This window comes from Chionomys nivalis, chromosome 2, assembly GCF_950005125.1.
Source record: "Chionomys nivalis chromosome 2, mChiNiv1.1, whole genome shotgun sequence".
NCBI classification, from domain to species: Eukaryota; Metazoa; Chordata; class Mammalia; order Rodentia; family Cricetidae; genus Chionomys; species Chionomys nivalis.
Genome location: NC_080087.1, coordinates 67,940,532 through 67,967,529, shown reverse-complemented (window position 1 = coordinate 67,967,529; position 26,998 = coordinate 67,940,532). Strand labels below are relative to the sequence as shown.

At 36.0% G+C, this 26,998-nt stretch overlaps 1 protein-coding gene across 1 annotated transcript in view; it reads right to left on the bottom strand.

Moving 5' to 3' along the window:
- Positions 1-26,998, bottom strand: part of LOC130864244 (vomeronasal type-2 receptor 116-like) — a 47,978-nt gene that overhangs the window by 7,107 nt on the left and 13,873 nt on the right. The window contains exons 2-5 of the mRNA XM_057754448.1: positions 17,673-17,964; positions 16,592-17,404; positions 14,211-14,438; positions 1,142-1,265 (exon numbers count right to left, since the gene is read on the bottom strand). Of these exons, the coding sequence (XP_057610431.1) occupies positions 1,142-1,265; positions 14,211-14,438; positions 16,592-17,404; positions 17,673-17,964 (1,457 nt within the window). The remainder of the gene's footprint in view (positions 1-1,141; positions 1,266-14,210; positions 14,439-16,591; positions 17,405-17,672; positions 17,965-26,998) is intronic.

The window sequence follows — 26,998 nt, the reverse complement described above, 5'->3', positions numbered from 1 at the left end:
TGTTCTGAATGTAGAACTCAGAAGAATCTGCAACAAATGTACTCTGAATTGTTGGATCATCTGGGTCATCCATTCTCTCTGGAGATTTTTCAGGGAGCCTTTGCCAATGAAACCTTATCTTTCTTGACCCAGAATGAATCCACAGCCTCTTACTTCCCTTAGAAACAAAAGTAAAACCTTTTCTCCAAAGCATCAAATCTTTTGATTTAAATTTTGAAGTAAAGGCATTTTCAAAATATATAGGTTAGATCAATCCAGCAGCACTAATAAACAAATGTCTTTTATCAGCTGTTGTTTCTTCCTCAGAAGTTAAACAATTCAAAGACACCACATTAGCATACAGTATCCAGATTCTCTGTGTATTTTGGATCTTTACATGGAAGCTAAAACAAAGCAGATGGGAGCTGGGAGCTTTAGTTTATCTCCGAAACCAGATGGCTAGTTTTAGTTCCAGCTCCTAGAACTAGAATTCCAATCCCATCCATAGCTTGGTCTGGTGGATAAAAAGCCTCTATCAAATGTCATTTTCATGAATTTGTATCACAAAAGTTGGGTACCAAATGAAGCATGAATAAAAAATTTAGGGTCAGCAACTAGGGTTCAACCTGAAGATCTAAAAAGCAAAACAGTCATCCACAGACTCTTACTCACCCTTAGTCCGAAATGGCTACCCTGTCTCTCAGAATCTCAAAAAGAGACTATGTCTGAGAGTTGTTGTATATTCTTCTCTAGCACTGGGACTAAAGGCATGTACCACTGGGATTAAAGGTATACAGCAACTGATTTCTATCAGCCTAGGGTAGTTACTGGGATTAAATGTGCATTTCACTGTGGTTACTGGGTTTAAATATGTGTGTTACCATAATGTGGTCTGTAAGGCTGACCAGTGGGACTGTTTTACTCTCAGATCTTCAGGCAGTTTTTATGTATTAAAATACAATTGAAATGCCACTACAATGGTATAGGTATAACAAGTTACTTAAAGTTACCTTGTTAATAATCATAGTCCTATAAAAACTAAGTTAGGAATTTAGTATATTTTACTTCTTCAGTTGTCTTTTTGACCATTAGATCATCCCAGTATGACTGAGAGAAGATGATCTATGTGATGTGAAGGATTTATCTCAATAGCAAAACTCACTTGTCTCATTAGAAATTTCATTTTGTGGGCAGGGGCTGCAATCAAAACAGCAGGCTGCCATTCCCTCCTGCCAGAATTTTCTGAATCCAGGACCACAATCAGCACTGCACACAGAGGGCGGCATCTGTGAAAAATCAGACACAAGCTGGTGTCAGGAGTTTTACCTACTCCTATATTTTATTATCATGTTGATATACCAATAAGTCAATTTTATAAACAGCAAAGGAGTGATCAGATTAAACTTAATATATTTTATAATACTAGGCATACAAATGTATGGACACAAACTGATGTAAATTTGAGTAGCTTCCCAAACCTAGAAATTTAGGAGAAAAAATGGGTTATTTGATATGGACAAACAGTATAGAGCATAGAAAGTGGTTTTTCTATTTAATTTTCATCACCTTGACATAAAGTACATAATATGTTAGAGGGAACCATAACTAAAATATTTCTCTCCATTGAATTAGCCTACTGTCAAATCATTAAAGCATTTTACTAATGGGTAATTGATGTAGGTCTGCCCTGCCCACTTTGGGCAGTGCTGTTCCTAGTCAGGGCTGTGTGAGAATTCAGAGAAAGCCAGTAAGCTATATTTCTTCAGAATCTACGATTAATTGCAGTCTCCATATGCCTGCCTGCCTTGTCATTTCTTTGCTGTAATTCATGATCCCAATCAAAACTCCTCCTCCATATGAATTTGGTCAGTATTTAATCGCAGCAACATCACAGAAGGCTAAGATGAACGTACATCTGAAATAGGTGGAATATCTCTTTAAATGTCAGATAACACACAGGAACTACAAAAACATCATTAGAAAGAATGACATATTATAAAGAAAAAAACAGCTAAATAGGCAGAGTAAGGGCATAATTGATATGTATGTAGCTGGTAGAAATGGTGTTTCCTGAGGTGTAAATGCTTTACAAAGCCTAGAAATATTTGGGGAATCTGAATAAAAGTTTGATTTGGATTATTTGTTCTTTTGAAGACAAATTTCATGTCCTTTTTTTGTATATTTTGGAGATCAGAACTCTGTATGATGTGGGAATAGTGAAGATCATTATCCATTCTGTAAGCTGTCATTTTGTCTTATTGACCTTGCTTTACAGAAGCTTTACAGTTTCAAGAGCTCCCATTTATTAATTGTTTCTCTCAATTTCTGTGCTGTTGAGGTTATATTTAGGAAGAGATCTCATGTGCCAATATGTTTAAATTCACTCTTCTTTCTTTTCTATAAGGATCGGTGTGGCTAGCTTTATGTTGAGGTCTTTGATCCATTTATGCTGTAGAGGTTGTTGGGTAAAGGGAACACTTTTGCATTGCTGGTGGGAATGTAAGCTGGTACAGCAACTTTCGATGACAGTGTGGTGATTTCTCAGAGAATTGGGAAACAACGTTCCTCAAAACCAGTAATACCACTTTTGCGTATATATCCAAAGGATGCTCAATTGTGCCACAAGGACATGTGCTCAACCATGTTCATAGCAGCATTGTTTGTAATACCAGAACCTGGAAATAACCTAAACGCCCCTCAACTGAAGAATGATTAAGGAAAATGTGGTACATTTACACAATGGAGTACTACACAGCAGAAAAAACAATGACAACTTGAATTTTGCAGGAAAATGGATGGAGCTTGAAAACATAATTTTGAGTGAGGTAACTGAGACACAGAAAAACAATTATCACATGTTCTCCCGTCTAAGTGGTTTTTAAACACAAATAAAAGAAAACCACCTTGCAAATCACAATCCCAGAGAACTTAGACAACAAAGAGGGCACTAAGAGATACATATATAGATCTAATCTACATTGTAAGTAGAAAAAGACAATATCTCCTGAGTAAATTAGGACAACAAAGAGGACACTAAAAAAGACATACATAGATTTAATCTATATCATAAGTAGAAAAAGACATAATCGCCTAAGTAAATTAGGAACTAATACTTGGGGGAGGATTCAAGGAGAGGGGAAGGGCAGGGAGTGGGGTAGAGAAAAATGTAGAGCCCAATAAAAATAAATAAAAATAAAAAACATTTATTCACATAAAATATAATAAAAATATAAACGTTTGATTTTGTAAAAGTTACATTGAAATGTTTCTTAAAATTTAAAGTAAAAGAACTTTGTCTAAAGAAAAAGCTCTTGATTGGTTTCTATACACTCTTTTAGACATCTGCTGATTGTTGTGTGCTCACTTTGCATCCACTGTTCAGAACTGAGTTATGTGTCAACACCACAGTGTCTCCTCTGCATTGGTTTTTTCCATGTTCTCTATAAGATGATTAATTACAAACCATTTTTTTTTCTTGTGGCTTTCCTGAAACAGAGTCTCAAATTGTAGTATTGGTAGACTTCAACTATTTATATAGAGTAGGTTAACTTGGATCTCACAGAAATCTCCCTATTCTGCTATCTAAATAGTAGGATTAAATTAGTAAGCTATCAGTGGTTTTATTTCTTCTCTTCTTTTCTTTGTTTAATTTTTACTATTTATTTTTTGTATTTGCTAAGATATTAAGGACTATTTTTTTTTCAGATTTTTTTTTTATTGAAAAAAAAAATTTCCGCCTCCTCCCTGCCTCCCATTTCCCTCACCCTCCTCCCGCCCCTCTCCCTCTCCCCCACTCCTCTTCTCCTCCCTCTCCAGTCCCAGGAGCAGTCAGGGTTCCCTGCCCTGTGGAAAGTCCAAGGTCCTCCCCCCTCCATCCAGATCTAGGAAGTTGAACATCCAAACTGTCTAGTTTCCCACAAAGCCAGAACCTGAAGTAGGATCAAAACCCCGTGCCATTGTCCTTGGCCTCTCGTAAGCTCTCATTGTCTGCCATGTTCAGAGAGTCCAGTTTTATCCCATGCTTTTTCAGTCACAGTCCAGCTGGCCTTGGTGAGCTCCCAATAGATCAGCCCCACTGTCTCAGTGGGTGGGTGCACCCCTCGTGGTCCTGACTTTGTTGTACATGTTCTCCCTCCTTCGGCTCCTCATTAGGACCTTGGGATCTCAGTCCGATGCTCCAGTGTGGGTCTCTGTCTCTATCTCCATCCATCGCTAGATGAAGGTTCTATGGTGATATGCAAGATATTCATCAGTATGGCTATAGGATAGGTTCATTTCAGGTTCTCTATCCTCAGGTGCCCAAGGAACTAACTGGGGACATTGCCCTGGGCATCTGGTAGCCACCCCAAGTTCAAGTGTCTTGCCAACCCTTAGGTGGTTCCCTTAACTAAGATATGAGTTTCCCTGCTCCCCTATCCAACCTTCCTATATCCCCAGTCATCCCGTTTCCCTAAGTTCCACTCATCCTCTCCTTCACACTTTTCTCTCTCCATCTCCCCTTACCCACATCCCACCCTACCCCCAAGATTCCAATTTTTTGCCCAGCAATCTTGTCTATTTCCCACAGCCAGGAGGATAACTATATGTTTTTCCTTGGGTTTGCCCTCTTGTTTAGCTTCTTTAGGACCACAAATTATAGACTCAGTGGCCCCTATCCATGGCTAGAAACCAATTATGAGTGAGTACATCCCATGATCTTCTTTTTGGGTCTGGGTTACCTCACTCAGGATAGTATTTTCTATTTCCATCCATTTGCATGCAAAATTCGAGAAGTCATTGTTTTTTACTGCAGAGTAGTACTCTAATGTGTATATATTCCACACTTTCTTCATCCATTCTTCCATTGAAGGACACCTAGGATGCTTCCAGGTTCTGGCTATTACAAATAATGCTGCTATGAACATAGTTGAACAAATGCTTTTGTCATGTGATAAGGAATCTCTTGGGTATATTCCCAAGAGTGGTATTGCTGGGTCCAGGGGTAGGTTGATCCCAATTTTTCTGAGAAACCGCCACACTGATTTCCAAAGTGGTTGCACAAGTTTTCAGTCCCAACAGCAATGGATGAGGGTACCCCTTTCTCCACAACCTCTCCAGCAAAAGCTATCCTTGGTGTTTTTGATTTTAGCCATTCTGACAGGTGTAAGATGATATCTCAAAGTTGTTTTGATTTGCATTTCTCTGATCACTAAGGAGGTTGAGCATGACCTTAAGTATCTTTTGGCCATTTGAACTTCTTCTGTTGAGAATTCTCTGTTCAGTTCAGTGCCCCATTTTTTAATTGGGTTAATTAGCATTTTAACGTCTAGATTCTTGAGTTCTTTATATATTTTGGAGATCAGACCTTTGTCTGTTGCGGGGTTGGTGAAGATCTTCTCCCAGTCAGTAGGGTGCCTTTCTGTCTTAGTGACAGTGTCCTTTGCTTTACAGAAGCTTCTCAGTTTCAGGAGGTCCCATTTATTCAATGTTGCCCTTAATGTCTGTGCTGCTGGGGTTATACGTAGGAAGCGATCTCTTGTGTCCATATGTTGTAGGGTACTTCCCATTTTCTCTTCTATCAGGTTGAGTGTGTTCAGATTGATATTGAGGTCTTTGATCCATTTGGACTTGAGTTTTGTGCATGGTGATAGATATGGGTCTATTTTCATTCTTCTACAGGTTGACATCCAGTTGTGCCAGCACCATTTGTTGAAGATGCTTTCTTTCTTCCATTGTACACTTTTAGCTCCTTTATCGAAAATGAGGTGTTCATAGGTTTGTGGGTTAAAATACGGGTCTTCTATATGATTCCATTGGTCGACTTCTCTGTTTTTATGCCAGTACCACGCTGTTTTCATTACTGTAGCTTTGTAATAGAGTTTGAAGTCAGGGATGGTAATGCCTCCAGAAGTTCCTTTATTGTATAAGATTGTTTTCGCTATCCTGGGTTTTTTGTTTTTCCATATAAAGTTGATTATTGTCCTCTCAAGATCTGTGAAGAATTTTGATGGGACCTTGATGGGGATTGCATTGAATCTATAGATTGCCTTTGGTAGAATTGCCATTTTTACTATGTTGATCGTCCCAATCCAAGAGCAAGGGAGATCCTTCCATTTTCTGGTATCCTCTTCAATTTCTTCCTTCAAAGACTTAAAGTTCTTGTCAAATAGATCTTTCACTTCCTTGGTTAGAGTTACCGCAAGATATTTTATGCTGTTTGTGGCTATCGCGAAAGGTGATGATTCTCTTATTTCCCTCTCTGCTTCCATATCCTTTGTGTATAAGAGGGCGACTGATTTTTTGGAGTTGATCTTGTATCCTGCCACATTACTAAAGGTATTTATCAGCTGTAGAAGTTCTTTGGTGGAGTTTTTGGGGTCGCTTATGTACACTATCATATCATCTGCAAATAACGCAAGTTTAACTTCTTCCTTTCCAATTCGAATCCCCTTGATCCCCTTATGTTGTCTTATTGCTATTGCTAAGACTTCAAGAACTATATTGAAGAGGTATGGGGAGAGTGGACAACCTTGGTGTGTTCCTGATTTTAATGGGATGGCTTTAGGTTTCTCTCCATTTAATTTGATGTTAGCTGTCGGCTTGCTGTAAATAGCTTTAATTATATTTAGGTATGACCCTTGTATTCCTAATCTCTCCAAGACTTTTATCATAAAGGGATGTTGAATTTTGTCAAATGCTTTTTCAGCATCTAATGAAACTATCATATGGTTTTTTTCTTTCAGTTTATTTATATGATGGATTACATTGATAGATTTGCGTATGTTAAACCAGCCCTGCATCTCTGGGATGAAGCCTACTTGATCATAATGGATAATTTTTCTAATGTGTTCTTGGATTCGGTTTGCCAGTATTTTGTTGAGGATTTTTGCGTCGATGTTCATGAGTGAGATTGGCCTGTAATTCCCTTTCTTGGTTGAGTCTTTGTGTGGTTTTGGTATCAGAGTTACTGTAGCTTCATAGAAGGAATTTGGCAATGACTCTTCTGTTTCTATATTGTGAAATACATTTAGGAGTATAGGTATTAGGTCTTCTTGGAAGTTCTGGTAGAATTCCGCATTGAAAGCATCTGGTCCTGGACTTTTTTTGGAAGGGAGGTTTTTGATAACAGCTTCTAATTCTTCACGACTCACAGGTCTATTTAGGTTGTTTACCTGGTCCTGGTTTAACTTTGGTATATGGTATTCATCTAAAAAAGTGTCCATTTCTTTAACATTTTCCAGTTTTGTGGCATACAGGCTTTTGTAGTAAGATCTAATGATTCTCTGAATTTCCTCTGTGTCTGTGGTTATGTCCCCCTTTTCATTTCTGATTTTATTAATTTGCAAATTCTCTCTCTGCCGTTTGATTAGTTTGGATAGGGGTTTATCAATCTTGTTGATTTCCTCAGGAACCAGCTTTTTGTTTCATTGATTCTTTCAATTGTTTTCTGTTTCTATTTTGTTAATTTCAGCCCTTATTTTGATTATTTCCAGTCTTCTACTCCTTCTAGGTGAGTCTGCTTCTTTTTTTTCTAGAGCTTTCAGGTGGGCTGTTAAGTCTCCAATGTGTGCTTTCTCTGTTTTCTTTAAGTGGGCACTTAGTGCTATGAACTTTCCTCTCAGGACTGCTTTCATACTGTCCCATAGGTTTGAGTATGTTGTTTCTTTATCTTCATTGACTTCAAGGAAGACTTTAATTTCTTTCTTTATTTCTTCCTTTATCCAGGTATGGTTCAGTAGTTGACTGTTCAGTTTCCATGAGTTTGTAGGCTTTCTGGGGATAGCATTGTTGTTGAATTCTAGCTTTAATCCATGGTGATATGATAAGATACAGGTGGTTACAGATATTTTTTTGTAACTGTGGATGTTTGCTTTGTTACTGAGTATGTGGTCAATTTTTGAGAAGGTTCCATGAGCTGCAGAGAAGAAGGTATATTCATTCTTTCCTATTTGGGTGGAATATTCTATAGATGTCTGTTAAGTCCATTTGATTCATTACCTCCATTAATTCTCTTATTTCTCTTTTAGGTTTCTGTCTAATTGACCTGTCCATTGGTGAGAGAGGAGTGTTAAAGTCTCCTACTATTAATGTGTGAGGTTTGATTGCTGCCTTGAGTTTTAGCAACGTTTCTTTTACATAAGTGGGTGCTTTTATATTAGGGGCATAGATATTCAGGATTGAGACTTCATCCTGATGAATTGTTCCTGTTATGAGTAGAAAATGTCCCTCTCCATCTCTTCTGATTGATTTAAGTTTGAAGTCAACTTTGTTAGAAATTAGTATGGCCACACCTGCATGTTTCTTAGGTCCATTTACTTGATAAGCCTTATCCCAACCCTTTACTCTGAGTAGGTGTCGGTCTTTGTGGTTGAGGTGTGTTTCTTGTAAACAGAAGAATGTTGGATCCTGTTTTCATATCCAATCTCTTAGTCTGTGCCTTTTTATAGGTGAGTTGAGTCCATTGACATTAAGTGATATTAATGACCAGTGGTTGTTAACTCCGGTCATTTTTTTAGTAGTAAATTTTGTGTGTTTCCCTTCTTCGAGTTGTGCTGGTGAAGGGTCTCTAGTTGTCTGAGATATTGTGGTCATTGTTGGACTCCATGGTTAGTGATTTTCCTTCTATTCCTTTCTGTAAGGCTGGATTTGTGGCTACGTATTGTTTAAATTTGTTTTTATTCTGGAAAATTTTGTTTTCTCCATTTATAGTGAATGAAAGTTTGGCTGGGTATAGTAGTCTGGGCTTGCATCCACAGTCTCTTAGTTTTTGCAGTACATCTATCCAAGACCTTCTGGCTTTCATGGTTTCCATAGAGAAGTCAGGTGTAAGTCTGATAGGTTTACCTTTATAAGTAACTTGGCCTTTTTCCTTTGCAGCTCTTAATATTCTTTCTTTGTTCTGTATGCTTTGTGTTTTGATTATTATATGGCGAGGGGATTTTTTTTTGATCCAGCCTATTCGGTGTTCTGTATGCTTCTTGAACCTTCATAGGTATATCTTTCTTTATGTTGGGAAAGTTTTCTTCTATAATTTTATTAAATATATTTTCTGGACCGTTGAGCTGTGCTTCTTCCTCTTCTTCTACTCCTATTATTCTTAGGTTTGGTCTTTTTATTGTATCCCATATTTCCTGAATGTTTTGTGATGAGAGTTTGTTGGCCTTGCTGTTTTCTTTGATCAGCGTGTTTATTTTCTCTATGGTATCTTCAGAATCTGAGATTCTTTCTTTTATCTCTTGTATTCTGTTGGTTATGCTTGTTTCTGTAGACTCTATTCGTTTACCTAGATTTTCCATGTCCAGCCAGCCTTCTGTTTGTGTTTTCTTCTTTGCCTCCATTTCAGTTTTCAAGACTTGAACTGTTTCCATTATCTGTTTGATTGTTTTTCCTTGGTTTCCTAGGGTATCATTCACTGATTTACTCAGTTCTTCAAACTTTCTGTTATACTTCTCATCCATTTCTATAAGGGCATTTTTTACATGCTGTTTAAGGGCGTCAATCACTTTCATAAAGTCAATTTTTTCTACTTTTTCATGATTAAGGTGTTCATGTCCTCCTGTTGTGAGGTCGCTGGGTTCTGGTGGTTTCATATTATTTTTCAGATTGTTGGGTGAATTCTTGCATTGGCGCCTGCCCATCTCTTCCTCTGAATGCTCTCCTATGGATCTTTTTTTACAGGATCAGGTCTCCTTGCCTACTGTTGTACCTTCCCAGTGATGGTACTCCCCAGTGATGGTTCTCCTGGTGCTCCAGTGATGTCTCTCTGGTGACAATATCAGATCTCCGTGCACAATGATGGCTCTCCTGGTGCTGAGATCAGCTCTCTGTGCTGGTTGGGTATTTCGTAAACAAAGCGCCTACCTTGCTTGGTGCAGGCAGGCCAGTGAAACAAAGGAACTCCCGCCTGCCTGTTTGCCCTGAGGATTCGCCCCCAGTGCCCAGACAGGCTGAGCTAGGTGGTGTTATGTGCCCAAAGAAGGAAGAGGGCAGAAGGAAGAAGGGTTCTGGATGCAAGCTGGGTGGGCTAGGAAGAGAGAGGCAGTCTGCAGGGAGTAGAGTCTCTGCAGGGAGCCCAGGAGGGATGGGGGGGGTGAGGAACTTCTGAGTTCCCTGTCCGGGGCTGCTTTATGGACTATTTTTAAGAAGAGTGGAGAAAATGCCCATCCTCGTCCAATCTCTATTTGTTTATATGACCCAGAGTCTGTTTATGCAACCCTAGTCACTAGGACATGCTATGCAGGCCAGACTGGTCATAAACAGTAGGGGTTTTTCTTCCTCTGTCACCCAAGAGTTTTGATTAAACCTACACATCAACACATACACCTGGACTCACTTAGGATTTCATTGGAAATTCTTTGAGTTTCTTTTCCTTTAGTAAAATGTTGTCGATATGATTGTCGTAGAAAACATTTTAATATGATCAGACTGGCAAACATCAAGCTATTAATGGAAAAGTAGACCTTTTAAAGTCAAGATGGATTCCTTCAGTTGTGTAAGAATTGTTTTTGATTTAAATTATAACTCTCAATGAATGCTAAACTTTATTAAGAGCCATTTTTGTACATATTTGAATAATCATGTAGACCTGTGCTTGGGTCTATTTCTGGGCTACATTTACTTAACTGATTTGCATATGGTGACCAATCCTTGTAACCTTGGAATAAAGTCATGTCTGTCACAGGGACAGATCTTTCTGTTGTGTTGTTGACTTATACTACTCAGTGTTTTGTTGGGAATTTTCCATTCAAGTTCATGAAAATGTGTAGTGTCTGATGTTCTTTATTATTTCTCATTTCCATAAAATTCCTTTCCTTCATATTTATACAAAGTATCTCTCAATGTTGCTAACTGAGTTTTGTTTTAGGAAGAAGAAATTAATGTAGGTTTTACAAACCAAAATCTTGTTGTTTGTGTATGATGATAGGAGAATATGTAAATTAATATTATGTTTTGAGAATAGTTTGCTAATTTTTGTTAAATTTTTATAGATATATATAATACTTTTCTAATAGTTGTTGTTCTGTCTTGTGTTCTAATGCTCTGATTGTCTTGCTGGACCACATATTCATCTTAGTTTTCAGTTTGTAGGAGTTCTTCAAGTGTCTTCTATTGTGGTCATAAAAAACTATAAATTATATGCATAAATGAATATTCATCTATTTCTGCATTAGTTATGGTTTTCTAAAGTAATAAAATTTAAGGTATTATCCTGTCTCTGTCTCTGTTTCCCTGACTCTCTCTCTTTATATATATGATGTCATTTAGTTTGTGGTCTAGCTACTCCAACAACTGCTAGGTAAAAATTGGATTCAAGAATACAGAAGCTACTCAGTTCATGATGTGGAATGTCTCAATCTTCAGTAAACACTTCAGTCCCAAACATGTTGGTTCATTATAATTCCAGTGATGCAATGGACTTTCTAGCAAGGTGAGAGTCAGTAGACAGAGTACAAGTTTCTTTCTCTTTGCTCTTGTATAGGTATCCAGCAGAGTGTGTAGCACATACTGTAGGGGATTTTCAGTATCAAAGGATCTAAATGCCCTTCCAGCACAGGATGTAACACAGATTATAGGAGGATTTTCCAAATCAAATTAACTAAATGATTAAAGTTTGTTTTCCCAATTTAAGATTCAGATAAATAATGCTTTTTTCCCAGATTAGATTAGAAGATGCAATTTAAAAGCATGGCTTTCTTTCCTTTCCCTCTCTTTTCCTTCCTTCCTTCTTTCTTTCTTTCTTTCTTTCTTTCTTTCTTTCTTTCTTTCCTTCCTTCCTTTCTTTCTTTCTTTCTTTCTTTCTTTCTTTCTTTCTTTCTCCCCCCTCTCTTTCTTCTTCCTCCCTCCGTGCCTCCCTCCTTCCCTCCCTCCCCCTTCCTTTACCTCTATTTCTTTCTTTCTTTCTTTCTTTCTTTCTTTCTTTCTCTCATTTTTTGGTTTTATTTTAGAGACATATTTCTCTTTCTAACCCTGGTTGTCCTAGAACTTGTTATGTAGAAGAAATTTCCTCTAATCAAGAGGTCCACCTTCCTCTGCCCTCTAAATTCTGGGATTAAAGGCATATATTACCACAACCTGATGTAAAGCATATCTTTCTATCTCAAAGATCTGGGTCTCAAGTATATCTTCTTACTTCAAGTTAAGCAAAAATAACTCACAAGTGTGCTTTTCATTTTTTGATTCTAATAAATTCCAGATATCATCAAATTTATACCCTTGAAGTGCCCTCACAGCCTCTTTTGATTATAAAGGATAAATTTGTTGGGTATAGTAACAGGATGTTGCAAATGTATCTCTAACTCCTTTAATTGCATCACTGATACTCTGCCCTTTTAAGAGAATTCATGAAGGAATCTTCTGTTATCTATAAGTTGTCTTTCTATGAATAGGTTTTCTCTCCTGCTGCCTTCAATTTTTATTCTCTAGAAGTATAATACAAATTTAAATTAAAATACATCATAGGAAGTTTTTATCTCTGATATTATGTGTTTAGTATTTAAATGCTTACACTCTTCAGATGGCTATATATCTAAACGCATTTTTGGAAATTACTATTACATTTTATTGAACATATTCCTGGAGTCTTCATTAGTCCTTTGTCTTTTTTCTGTCCAATTTTTGTAACTTTGATTATTTAATCACATCCCCTTTGTCTCATATATATTTCAATTGTCCTTATTTTTAACTGTCATAGTTTCAGTTTTCTAATTCTTCTGCTTGTCTTTGAACTTTGCCATCTTGTAATCAACTTGAAGTTTTCCCGTATGAGAAATTGTTTTGAGATATTTATAGAATTGCTTTTTTGTTTCCTTTACATATTTCAGTTTGAATATTTTTTTTTTCATTTTCTACCTTTTGGGAAGTATCTATCAAATGCTCACTCAGTTCTTTTTTATGTTTTCATTGCCTTCTTCTAGAAGTTATTTATGTTCTGTTTGCTGTCCTGGAATTTTGTTATTATCATTTTTTAAATTTTTGTAGTATGTCCTTGAACATACTCTTTTTTTATCCTATGACTATAATATTTGTAGTTGTGTTGGCTTGAAGACTCATATTTTGTTCATTTGTTTTTGCATGAAATTTGCCTATATGGGAGATGAGCAATGGTTGCAGAGTTCATAATCTTCTGTATCTTCCAGTGGATTTCTGCAATGCTCAATTTGGCTTGGAAAATGCATACGTGAAAAATCATTGTTGCTTCCTTAATGGATATGTTGGTCAGTGGCTATACTTCAGTTCGTATGTTTTTTCCCCTGATAGTGACTCTCCTCATCACTATAAGAAAGAATATTATTTTGTACATTTTATACTGTTAGTATATCCAATATAACTTCAAAATTAGCTTCACGAGTTTCCTGAATTGACACCTTTAAATCTCAAGCCACATAATACTGGAGAAGTTTGAATTGGATATATTAAAGCCACTCATATCAGAATTCACACTTATATCTTATGTTAGATCCATAATGTAATTTATCATTTATAAATATCCAAAAGCCATTTCTTTTATTACCAATACTTCCCCCCCCAGATAAGGTAACTAGACACACAGTCTTTGATTTGAGTGAAATGTGAAAATATATACAGGATCAAGCAATGTTCTTCTAGTTAGCAATTACTTTAACAGATATGCATCCATTGTCACCACACATAGCAGTGTTGCAGAGATATACATACAAAGCACCCATATCAACTTAAACCAAAAAGAAAGAAAAATGAATAAAATTATAATTCATAGAATTATGAATATATTGCCTTAATGTATTTTTCAAGGTGTTAGCAATTTAGGAACTGTTGGTAAAGAGATTTAATAAAAATTATCTAATAAAAATTAATTATTTGTATGTATTTACTTTTCTCTTCCATTAGAGTTACCCTCAGTCTTTCACACCTGTGTCCAATGTTCTGCAAAAAGGAGGACAATCACAGTCTAGCTATCAGAGTGGTACCAAGAGAAAATGGCTCTCATACTGGACACAGTATAGCACAGTAGTACAATGTATACATTATACATTGTATATAAAAACAAGAAAGAAATTCTGGAATGATAAAAATTTATTGTATGCATATCTGAACTCCTCAAAGTATTAATAAAATGTCTCAAAAAGTGAAATGTAGAAACATAAAATAGGAGGTGAGAAACTGCTCTGTAATGTGATTATTTATTTGTAGTTTGTTACAAGACAGCACAAATCTATCCCATTGTTCATGTTACTGCGGTGTAATGCAAAGGAATATAGTTAAGCCAGACCCACCTGTCTACTTCCTGTAGCCTGCTCTATCATGTCTTCATATATATGCAGCTGTTGACCATATGGAAAATATGAGCTAAACTCTCCTATTTTCACCTTAAGTCCAAGACCATATGGGAAATTCCAAATCTGAAAAATGTCATACTCTTCCTGAAGTTTTTCTTTCTGGTTCATAATCACTCTGTCTCCAACTGGATTAGTGAAGCGTGTTTTCCTTAGAAAGGAGTGCAGCTGAAAGAGACATACCAGACCACACACACACACACACACACACACACACACACACACACACACACAAAGAGCATGAGAGAGAGACAGAGAGAGAATCAGAGATCCACTTCCATATAGACATAAATAATGCATCTACATACATGTTATACAGACATGAACACAAATGCCAACACTCACACACTAAAACATAGCTACACACAGTAGAACATATGCACCAAAACAGACACAAAAACCAGAAAGCTGAGAAACACATAAACAAGGCTAAAAATACATGCGCACATTCAATTACAAATACACACAGGGAAACACTCAAAAACAAAAACACCTATACAGAGACATATTGATATTGATAGATTTATGCTCATATACAAAGACTGATTGAGAGAGACATACAGATAGACACACAGAAACAAAGATATACATACGTGCAAGCAATATACAGCAGTGAGATCAACACATATGAACACATGCACTGAAAAAAATACACACAATGTTATTCACAGAAACAAACTCCCAAACAGAAAGACATTGATACAGACTAATTTATGTTGAATTCCACATACAGATAGATATGCATATATACAGAAACATATATACACAGTAACACAGAAACAAACAGAGAAACCTAGAAACATGAAAACATACAACCTCACACAAGAAAAACCATATATTCATACATCTGGAATATTCCAAATCTGAAAGCTATCATACTCTTCCTGAAGTTTTTCTTTCTGGTTCATAATCACTCTGTCTCCAAGTGGATTAGTGAAGCGTGTGTTTTCCTCAGAAAGGAGTGCAGCTGAAAGTGACACAACATTCTATTGTGTTTGTGCCCTTTCTAGAATTTGTAAAATGTATTTTATTTCATCTTGAAGGCAGTATTATTGAAGATATACAGGGGTGCATTAACAATGAATCAAGTGGACTATTAATATTATCATAATGTTCCTAGAATTTAAGTTCTTTCAGAAAAAAATCTCCCATACAGAAACACACTTATATGCAAATATCAAATACCAACATGAACACACATATACACACACACATACACACACATAAACACAGAGCATGAAAGAGATACAGAGATAGTGAGAGAAAGCGACAGAGGTTCACTTCCATGCCGACATACATAATGCAACTACTTACATTTTATACAGATATACTCATAAATGCCAACACTCACACATGAAAACAAAGCTAAACACAGTGAGATATATGTACCAAAACAGACACACAAAACAGACACATAAACAATCCCACAAATACATGCACACATTAATTTACATTACACACATGGAGACAGTCACAGACAAAAACACCTACACAGAGAGATTTTGATATAGATAGATTTATGCTCAAATACAAAGAAAGATTCTGAAAGGCAAGCAGACAGACACACAGAATCAAAAATATACATATGTGCAAGCAGTATACAACAGTGAGATCAACACATATAAACACTGAAAAAATACACAGAAAAATATTTACAGAAACAAGCTCCTATACAGAAAGACATTGATACAAGACAAATTCATGTTCAGTTCCACATACAGATAGATATGTAGATATACAGAAACATATATATATATATATACACACACACATTAATACAGATACAAACAGAGATACCAAGAAACACACAATCATACACAAGAAGAACCATGCATTCATACATATGGATACAAATGTATGTCCTTAACTGAAAAATGACACTGTTTACTGTATAAGTACTTTCACTCAGGATGTGAAATAAGGTCCCCAGAGCCTACTGTGTAAGCAGAATCAATTTTGAACACTCGTGGAAAATTATCTCATAAGCTGATTATCACATATTTGACAATAAATTTACCAGGATTAATTTTCTCATAAAGAAGTGAATAAAGAGAAAGGACTTAGCCTTACAATTTTAGAATAGATGTGGTCAGGTACTCTGTAACAAAAACAGTGGTCTTCCTTTACAAATTGAATCTTCCACACCATTGCTTTTGCATTAACATTTATATATCAGAATCCAGATTTACAATGCTACTGAAAAAAATTTCCAGAAATCTTTTTGTTTTACGAAATATTCCCTAATCCAGGAAAATGGGGCATTTGACAGACACTTAAAGATTTTGATTATATCAAATTTCATCCAAAAGATGAAATATTACCTTGAAGCAGTGATTATAGTATCCTTTTCCATTATCCATTGGTTGATTATATACATGCTGAAGAAGCATTTCATGGAAGGCATGGGCCACAGTATACACTGCATTATATATATCATAACTCTCATCACTAAAGGCCATGTTGAAGGTCTGTGCCTTTAGCAATTGCAATGAGGCATTGGATAAGCAATTTTTCAGTGTCTTAAACAGAGAAGCTGAGACTTTGCAGTTCAGGTTCATCCACTCCCGCTTAGCCAGGAATTCATCAGTGTATTTGAGAGGGTTTAATGTCTGGATAAAAGTTTTAAAGCTAGAAATCTCAGAATGCTTGTATGCAAAAGTTATTTTCCAGTTGAATGAATTAAGTGAGTAGTCATGCTTACTTGTAGTGCCATCCCACTGTGAGGTGGTGACCCATATTCTCTGTAAACCTAGAGATTCCCACATTCTAAATCCCACAGCTAGCGTACTGTCTGGGTCACCATAAATGACAACTACTTTTGTCGATGATGTCATGATTTGGTTGTAATACACTTCAGTTCTTGATGAGAATAAATGCATCATGACTGGGATAATACTTACAAAGGCAAAGCAGACTGTATTTTTTTCCATCTCTCCTCTCAAATGTGTGAGAAATTGAGTACCCTGATCATTGTCTGAGATGGCCAGTCCAATCCAGTTCCAGTTAAAGTAAAGCATCAAAGAGATCATGGCCAGAGCTAAAGATGTGTCCTGTGCAGCCATCTGATACAGAGAGGGAAACTGTTCACGATTGCTCAGGGTGGGATAAAAAGGTCCATAGGTAATCTGAAGGAACTACAACACAGGGAGCAGCATTAGGTGGCACACAGTCATAAGAACTTGTAAACACAGTTTCGGTCAAGAGTTCCTTAAAAACTACTTATATGTTACTTCTTCCCTCATCTCAATTTCAAAAAAGGAAATGAGACCCCAACAAGCCTGAATTGACCTACACTGTTTAACACAATTTTGAAGGTAGTATACTCCTCACCATTTTCTTAGCATCTACGACTCATAACAGGAGAATGAGAATTTTTTGCAAACTCACAATACAAAATCTCACCTCTTGAGGTCTGAAGTGATTGAGCATGTTCCCAACCATCACAGATGTTGCCAAATTTGGTCCTGTAAGTACCACTATACACATAGTATGGTCATAGCAGATATAATTAGGGGGAAAATCATGAACTGTTTCAGAAAATTTCCAGTGATTATAAAATTTAATCCCAGTTACACAACTACCTTCTGGACATTCAAATACAAATGATGAATTTGGTAAAAGATCAGGGTTCCTGTTGACTTCATCCATGGCAAAAACTAAGGCCAGTACAAACTGGATGTTTTTAGTAGTTGTTCTGTAAAAAAAAATATGATTCTTAATATGGACAAAGATCTACAGATGATCCTGTGTAGTCAATAGATGTACTATTTTGATCTGTACAGTATTTCCAACCACTGCCAATGTTGAATCAATGGCTTATGCTTTGAGATTGGAATAATATAAATAGCTGGAAGCTTGTAATAAGCTTTAAAAGTTCATCAGAGTGCATCTTCTATAAATAAGATGAGCCATCAGCATTTTTCAAAGTATACATTTTCAACTTCTGGTTTTTGAGTGCTTACTCTAAAGATAAAGACAACGGCAAAGGCTTTGACCAAACAATATACCTATTTGGGTATTCATTTTTAAATCATCAAGCAATGTAAAAAATTAAAGAGACATGTGAGCCTATGAGTTTATCATATTTTCCATAGATTAGACTGTCCTCAAATGTACAGCAATATGCCAGTTCCAGGTTCTTGGTGCAGAGATTAAGGTCATGTACTACCTTCTAAGTACTTTTCACCTGTTTTATGTTTACAAGAATGTCATATATTCACACTGGATATATTTTTTATACTAACAAACTGCTTTTACTACCTTTCTATTTATACTAACACAACAATAGTATCCTACATAAGTTTGTATATGTTTAATATCTTTTAAAATAGAAGATGATAAAGTATAAAATGTGAGGAAAATGTTTATGAGGCTTTTTTGTAATAAAATTGGGTAACAACTATCTTGGAAGTGAATAATACCAATTTGTGTTTATTTTCTTGAGAAGATCTTTAACTGTCTCTTCCTAGTCATTTCATATCATCTGACTGATAAACATCAAATATGATTTGGTGTGGGAGAATTGTCTGTATTCTGTCAGTCATGTACTAAATAAATGCTGATTGGCTGATAGCCAGGCAGGAAGTATAGGTAGGAAAACCAGACAGGAAGTAGAGGCGGATCAGAGAGAACAGGAGTATTCAGGGAAGAAGGAAGTTCTTTCCGCAGTCCAGCCCAGATCACCCAAGAAGCAGGATGTGAGCTTCCCTGCTGAAAAAGGTACTGAGTCATGTGGCTAAAATAGATAAGAATAATGGGTTAATGTAAGTTATAAGAGCTAATAAGAAGCCTGAGCTAATGGGCCAATCAGTTTATATCTAATGTAGACTCTCCGTGTGATTTTCTTTGGGGCTTACTGACTGTGGGGACTAGTCGGGACAGAAACCTCAACAAGAAGCCCCTCATGTTACAGCATGGCACCCAATGTCCTGTTACAATACCTCTTCATCCTAAATAATTCACTCAGACTAAAACAAATCTGTTTCCCACTTAGATATTGTACTGCTATGATGTCTTTATGTATTTACCTATACATTTTCAAATTAAAAGTAAGTTTTGAATATTTTTATTACCACACAGAAAAAGTGTCATTGGAAACTGAGTAACCACAACAAGAATCTGAGACTAGATCTTGTGGCCACAACACAAATTTCTTTCTCCCAAACATTATGATACATAAATCCCTTGAGCAGTTAGAGTGTCCTAGTGAATTAAATTTCTATATTTGATAACAACATTTTTGTTTGTTTTTTACTTTAAAAATAATACAAATAAAAATTCCCACTTCCTCCCCTCCTCCAACTTCACCTGCTCCTCCCACCCACTCCATTCCAAAAAGAGGGCACCGCACCTTGCTTTGTGGGAAGTCCAGGCCCTCCCCAGTATATCCAGGCTGAGGAATGAATGCATCCAATGAGAATAGGATCCCAAAATGTCAGTACATGCAATAGATACAAATCCCAATGTCATTGTCATTGGCCCCTCAGTCTGCATCAACAGTCAACCACATTCAGAGGGAACAGTTTGATCCCATGCTCATTCATTCCTAGTCCAGCTCGAGTTGGTGAGCTCCCATTAGTTCAGGCACACAGTCTCAGTGGGTTAAGCCCTCATGGTCCTGACTTCCTTGCTTTTATTCTCTCTTCTTCTGCTCTTCAACTGGGCCTTGGGAGCTCAGTCCAATGCTCTGGCTCTTTCTCCATCAGTTGCCAGATGAAGTTTCTATGGTGATATTCAAGATACTCATCTGTCTGACTATGGGACAAGGTCAGTTCAGGCACCCTCTCCTCTACTGCACAGGGTCCTAACTAAGCTCATCCTTGAGGACTCCTGACAACTCCTCCAGAGCCAAGCCTCTCGCCAACCCCAAAACGTCTCCTTGAATTAAAATATCTTCTTCCCTCCTTCTATATCTGTCCTTCGTCCATCTCAACCATCCCACTACACCTAGCTCTCCCCAAAGCTCTTCTTCTCCCCTCTCTCACTCTCTCCCTGTCCCTCTACCCCTCCTAACCCATGCTCCAACTTTTGCCTGGCGATCTTGTCTGCTTACAATTTCCAGGTTGATCTATACATGTTTTTCTTTTGGTTTACCTTATTACGTAGCTTCTCTAGGATCATGAACTATAGACTAAATGCTTTTTCTTTATGGCTATAATCCACTTATGAGTGAGCACATACCATATTCATATTTTTGGGTCTGGGACACCTCACTCAGGATAGTGCTTTCTACTTCTATCCAATTGCATGCAAAATTCAAGTTTTATTGTTTTTTTTTCCGCTGAGCAGTACTCTAATGTATGGATGTGCTATACATTCTTTATCCTTCTTCCATTGAGGGCATCTAGATTTTTTCCAGGTTCTGGCTATTACAAATAACGATGCTATGAACATAGTTGAACAAATGTTTTTGTAGTATGATTGGGCATCTCTTGGGTATATTCCCAAGAATGGTATTGTTGGATCCTGAGGTAGGGTGATTCCTAGTTTTCTGAGAAACCACCACACTGATTTCCAAACTGGTTGCACAAGTTTGCATTCCCATCAGCAATGGATGAGTGTTACCCTTATGCCACATCCTCTCCAGCATCAGCTATCATTGCTTATTTTGATCTTAGCTATTCTGACAGGTGTAAGATGGTATCTCAGAGCTGTTTGATTTACATTTCCCTGATAGCTAAGGAAGAAGAACATGTCCTTAAGTATCTTTTGCCCATTTGTAATTCTTCTGTTGAGCATTCTCTGTCCATTTCAGTTCTGCATTTTTAATTGGTTTATTTAGAAATTTAATGTCTAGTTTTTTTGTGTTCTGTATATATTTTGGAGATCAGTCCTTTGTATGATGTGAAGTTGGTGAAGATATATTCCGATTCAGTAGCTTGTCTTTTTGTCTTATTGACTGTTTCCTTTGCTTTACAGAAGCTTCTCAGTTTCAGGAGGCCCATTTATTCATTGCTACTCTTATTATCTGTGCTACTTGGGTTGTATGTAGGAAGTGGTCTCCTGTGCCCATGCATTGCAGGCTATGTCCCACTTTCTCTTCTATCAGGTTTAGTGTGGTCAGATTTATATTGAGGTCTTTAATCTATTTGGACTTGAGTTTTGTGCATGGTGATGGATATGAATATATTTTCATTCTTCTACAGGTTGACAGCCAGTTATGCTTTAGGACATGCTAGCACATGCTTTAGGACCTACACATTGATGAATATTCATCAACTAATTATATTCTATGATCATTTACTTTGGCCCACTTAGGATGAAACTAATTGAAATAGAATGGGCTTTTATTTAATAAGTCATCTCCTGCTACAGTGCTATAGAAACTGTGAAGTGAATGGCTATATGTTATGAAACAATGTAGAAAGTTTTTTCTTCAGTCAGCATCCAATCTCATAAATTGGAGAATAACTGTGTTTAAAACAGAACACTTTTCGGACAAATTGAAAGTAGAAAAATATCATTAATTCTCTAAAAGAATTTGGGGTTGCTTATTGGTGTGCAGATTGTAAAAACAGGGCAGAAAATCATACCTTTTTTCTTATTTTCATAGTCTAGCCTTCAAATAATATTTATGGTGACATTTCATACAACATACAAAGCAACATATTTTATATTCAAAATTTTGTTAAAATGCTCATTTTCTACATACCAATACAGTCCTACAAGTTAACAGGGACAAACTGCCACCAAGACTCCATCCTAGTCTTCATTCTGCTTTTTTTCTCCAAAAACTCTTGGAATGAATGAAACTGACCAAAAAAAGGTAGAATTATTGGGCACAAAAAGGAAAATAATATTTGTCCTGTTGTATGCATGGCCAGTGTAATTGTGAAATGTCTTTCATATAAGTTTATAAAATAGGCATCCATGTATTCCCAAGTGCTGTTATTTCTGTGGACAAACATAGAGACTTGTGCATTCCTGATTCCCTCATTTTGAAAGCATTTCCTCAAACACTAAGGTCTTTAACACTCTTCTCAGAGGCACTGCATCTGAAGGCTGAAGTCCATGTGATGAATATATGAGACAAATTCAGGTAGTTTCATGACATTCTTCATCTTTGTAGAAATTAAAAGCTCTCTGTGGATGCCATTTTGGAAAATTTGGTCACATGACATTCCATTCAATCCATTTATGCTTTTGTCTTTAGAAATGCTTTTGGGATATTTATTAGGTGATCCACAGTGCAACTTGTATTATTGTTTCAAGAGTACTCATAAATTCCGAATTCCTAGTTACACACTGATCATTTTCTTTTACAAAGTTTATACCAGGGAAATCAACTTCATTTTTGAAGCAATTAAATTCCACACAGCATGTCATTCTGTCCTATGTGTCATCTATGGCAGGTACAGAACATTTTTACCAAATCTTGTTCTCCCATTGTCTTGAGAACCAATAATCAAACCACATCCAGAAAAGTTCTAATATTCTAAAACTATCCAGCTCAACAGAGAACAACAGGTCATTTACATGTTAAATGCTGATTTTTAAATATTCAACAAAATCCGGAGAGAACACCAGACCTGTGTGATTCATTTCATCCACTACATAAGACCTATCACTCTTCCTCTCCTTACAAATCATGAATAATGAGAAGGCAGGATGAATATTTGATATCTAACACATTATATCCCTCCATGACTCTCTATTCTCACAGATCAATAACATCTGTTGACTGATTTTTTCTGCTATATCTTTCATTTCCTTTTTATTCATTGTTTTGCTCACTTTATAGTCTAGTAGTGGCTGCAAAGAAGTCTTTTGTTGGTTATAGTAGAAGCAAATGGAAACTAGGAAGTGACATTCTTATACCTTTTCTCTAATTATGTATTTAGTTTGCTCTCTAGATTGTGCATTGACAATAGAATTTGGGAGGAGACACTTGTTTGTACTGGGCACCTCTGTTTCTGGTGGCAGTGGCTCCATGGTGTCCTTCCAACTCTACCTTCTTCCTCACCGCATTTTGTTTAGTTTTCCCCACCTACCTCAGTTCTGACCAATCAACAGGCCAAGGCAGTTTCTTTATTCACTAATGATAATCACAGCATACAGAGGAGACTCCTACATTATGATGTGGGAATCCTCTCTTAAAAAAAGTTCCCATTATTAGAGCTAAAATATTTGTATGTATTTTCACATTCACATTGTCTTAAATAATTAAAAAATGGAAGTAAAAATTATTAGTTGTAAAGAAAATAGCATTACTAAATTTTCATATTGGCCATAGGCTATCTCTAGACTGCATCCATCTGGTTGATGTCTGTTCTTTACATACTTATTATCTTCAGTACTTTTACAATGAAATGGTGTTAAATTTTGTTATCTAATGAGATAATTACATGTTCTTTCTTTTTCTTTTTGCTTATATCATCGAAACATTAGTTGATTTTTATATATTGATCCATCCCTGCATGTCTCTGATGATCATTTTGATGAGATTTTAGATTATGTTTATAATTATTTTACTGAGTATTTCTTCATATTGATGTGTCATTCCCTCCTTTTATTGCTCATCTGTGGTATGGTTATTATATCAGGGAAATATAGTTATTAGGGAAACTATACCTCATAAAATGATTTAGGCAATATTTATTTTGTTTCTGTTCTTTGGAATAAGTTGAGAAGAATTTGTGTTGAATCATCTTTGAAAGTATAGTTCTATTCTGGACTAAAATCATATGACTGCTGGCTTTCCATTCTTGGGAGATTTACAAAGACTGCTTCTATTCCACAAGGGGTCATGGGTCCTGTATCCAAAGATGAACTTGTAAATAAGCACCTAGGTCTATATTCATCACAAAGTCAGACCCTAGAAACCAGTGCTACTATACTATCAGCAACAGCTGAAGCAATATGTCACAACCAATGTCAGTTATCTTACTAAAACAAAACCTCACAGTTCAAGCACACCTGAAAGCATAACAAAAGTCTTTAAACCAACTTCATGAATATGATTTAGGACCTTAAAGAGGAAATGAATAAATACATGAAAGAAATTGAGAAAAGAACAAACTAAAAATTGTAGTAAATGAAATAAATGTCTTAAAGAAAGCAAAGAAAACACAGTCAGTTGAAAGAAATTAATAAATATGTTCAAGGCATAAATAGGCAGCTGGTACATTAAATAAAACAAAATCTGAAGGAATTGTGCAAAAGGAAAGTCTAGGTAAGCAAAAGGAACTACAGAAACAAGGATCACTAACAAAATACAATAGATTAAAAAACATATAATCAGTTATCAAAGGAAATGTTAAATCTAAAAAAAATATTGAGATGAAGCATCCAGAAACACTGAAACTCTTTGAAAAGATCACACATAAGAATAGTAGAAATAGAAGAATGAGAAGAATCCCAACACAAGTTTCCAGAAAATATCTTTTATATACTACAGAAGAAATTTTTCATAACCTAGAAAAGGAGAACCCTAAAAAGGTACAAAAATTTACAAAATGCTTAATAGATCTGAACAGAAAACAGATACCCTCACAAAATAGTAATTAAAATGTTAAATAAACAGAAAAGAATATTAAAGACCCCAAGGGTAAAAAGGTCAAGTAACATATAACTGTAGACTTATATGAATTTCACCAGAATTTTCAATGATGAGTATAAAAGACACAATGATGTTTTCAGTTGACCCGTAGATGCCAAGAGAATACAGATTTCAACCCATACCACTAAACCCTGCAAAGCACTCAATCCTTAGAAACTGGGGGAAGATATCCATCATAAACACAAATTTAAACAATATCTACACACATATAGAGCACTAAAGAAGGTACCCCAAGGAAAACTCAAACATGAGTGGTTAATTACATGCACATAAACATAGGAAATAAAGAGCCTCTTCCTAGGAAAAAAAAGAACAGAAAACATCTACACAAAACCACCATCGCAGCCATCAACAACAACAAATAAAAAAAATAGAAATTTAAAAAAAAATAGAAATTTAACAATGACTGGTCATTGATATTTATATTGGTATCATTTCCAAAATAAAAAGACACAGACTAAAAGAATAAATGTGGAAGGAGTTCATCCTTCTGGAAATAATAAAAAATACCTTCAAAACAAAGATAATTTTACCTCAGAGTTAATGAATGAAAAAAGGTTTTCATGAAAGTGACCTAGGAAACAACATAGTGAAGCCTTTTATCATCTAATGAAATACACTTTAAACCTTAAATTAATAGAAGATGATAAAAGGTACTTTATTTTTATTATAGTAGACAACCCAAAGATTACATTTTACTTCTTAATGTCTATAGTTTAATGCATCCCGACTCTAAAGCTTAAATCACACACTGTCTTTCAGATATTTCACCATCCCACTTTCTCCAAAGGACAGCTCATACGAACAAAAGCAAAGCAAAGAAATACCGCTGGTAACAGATATTATAACAAAAGAACCTATCAAATATCTCCAGAATGCTGAATACAAACACAAAAGAGTGTTTCATCTTTTCAGGATCTCATGGAATGTTCACCAAAATTGATCACATACTTGGTCACAAAGCAAATCTCAAATGATGCAAGAAAAATAAAATAACCCTCTGCACCCGATCAAACAAACAGAAATTAAACTTGAATATCAGCTTTAAGAGAAAAACAGAAAACTTTCACACTGAAAACAAACAACTTTCAAATAAATGATGAGGGATTCAAGGCAACAATAATAAAATTAAACAATTTTTAGACCTAATTAAATATGAATACTACATATACCCAAACTTATGAGACAAAGTGACAGCAGTGGTAAACGAAAATGTCATTAAAGTAAGAAAACCTGCTTCATTGCTGGGGTGATCTGGAGAGGTCCTTGATGCCAGGCAGGAGGCCCTGCTCCCATGCTGAAGGTAATCCAAAGAGCTTTCCTTTTTGTCTGCTAGGTCCTTGGAGCCCATCAAGAGGCTCTGCTCCCATGCTGGGGAATCTGGAGAGGAAGAGATGGGCAGGTACCAATCAAGAATTCCTCCAACATCCTAAAAAGCAACATGGTACCACCAGAAGACAGCAGATGGACACACAATAGGAAGACTTGAACATCCTAACCCAGAAGAAGTAAAAGAAATCAACTTTAAAAGTAACCTTATGAAAATGAAGGAGACCCTTAAACAGGAAGTGAAAAACTACTTCACAGAAATGGAAAAAAAGACAAATAAAATGTTAGGAAATATTAATAAATCTCTCAGAGAAACTCAAGAAAACCAAGAAAAAGCAATCAAACAGGTAAAAGAAACAGTTCAAGACTTGAAGACTGAAATGGAGGTAATAAAAAAACACACACTAAGGGATATCTGGATATGGAAAATCTGGGTAAATGAATAGGAACTACAGAGACAGGTATAACCAACAGAATATAAGAGATAGAAGAAAGAATCTCAAGCGCTGAAGATACTATAGAGAAAATAGACTCATTGATGAAAGAAAACAACAAATCCAACAAATTCTTAACACAAAACATCCAGGAAATCTGGGATATCATGAAAAGACCAAACCTAAGAATAATAGGGGTAGAAGAAGGAGAAGAATTCCAGCTCAAAGGCCAGAAATATATTATACAAAATTATAGAAGAAAATTTTCCCAACCTAAAAAAGGATATTCCTATGAAGGTACAAGAAGCTTACAGAAAACCAAATAGACTGGATCAACAAAAAAAATCCCCTTGCCATATAATAATCAAAACAAGAAACATTCAGAATAAAGAAAGAGTATTTAGAGC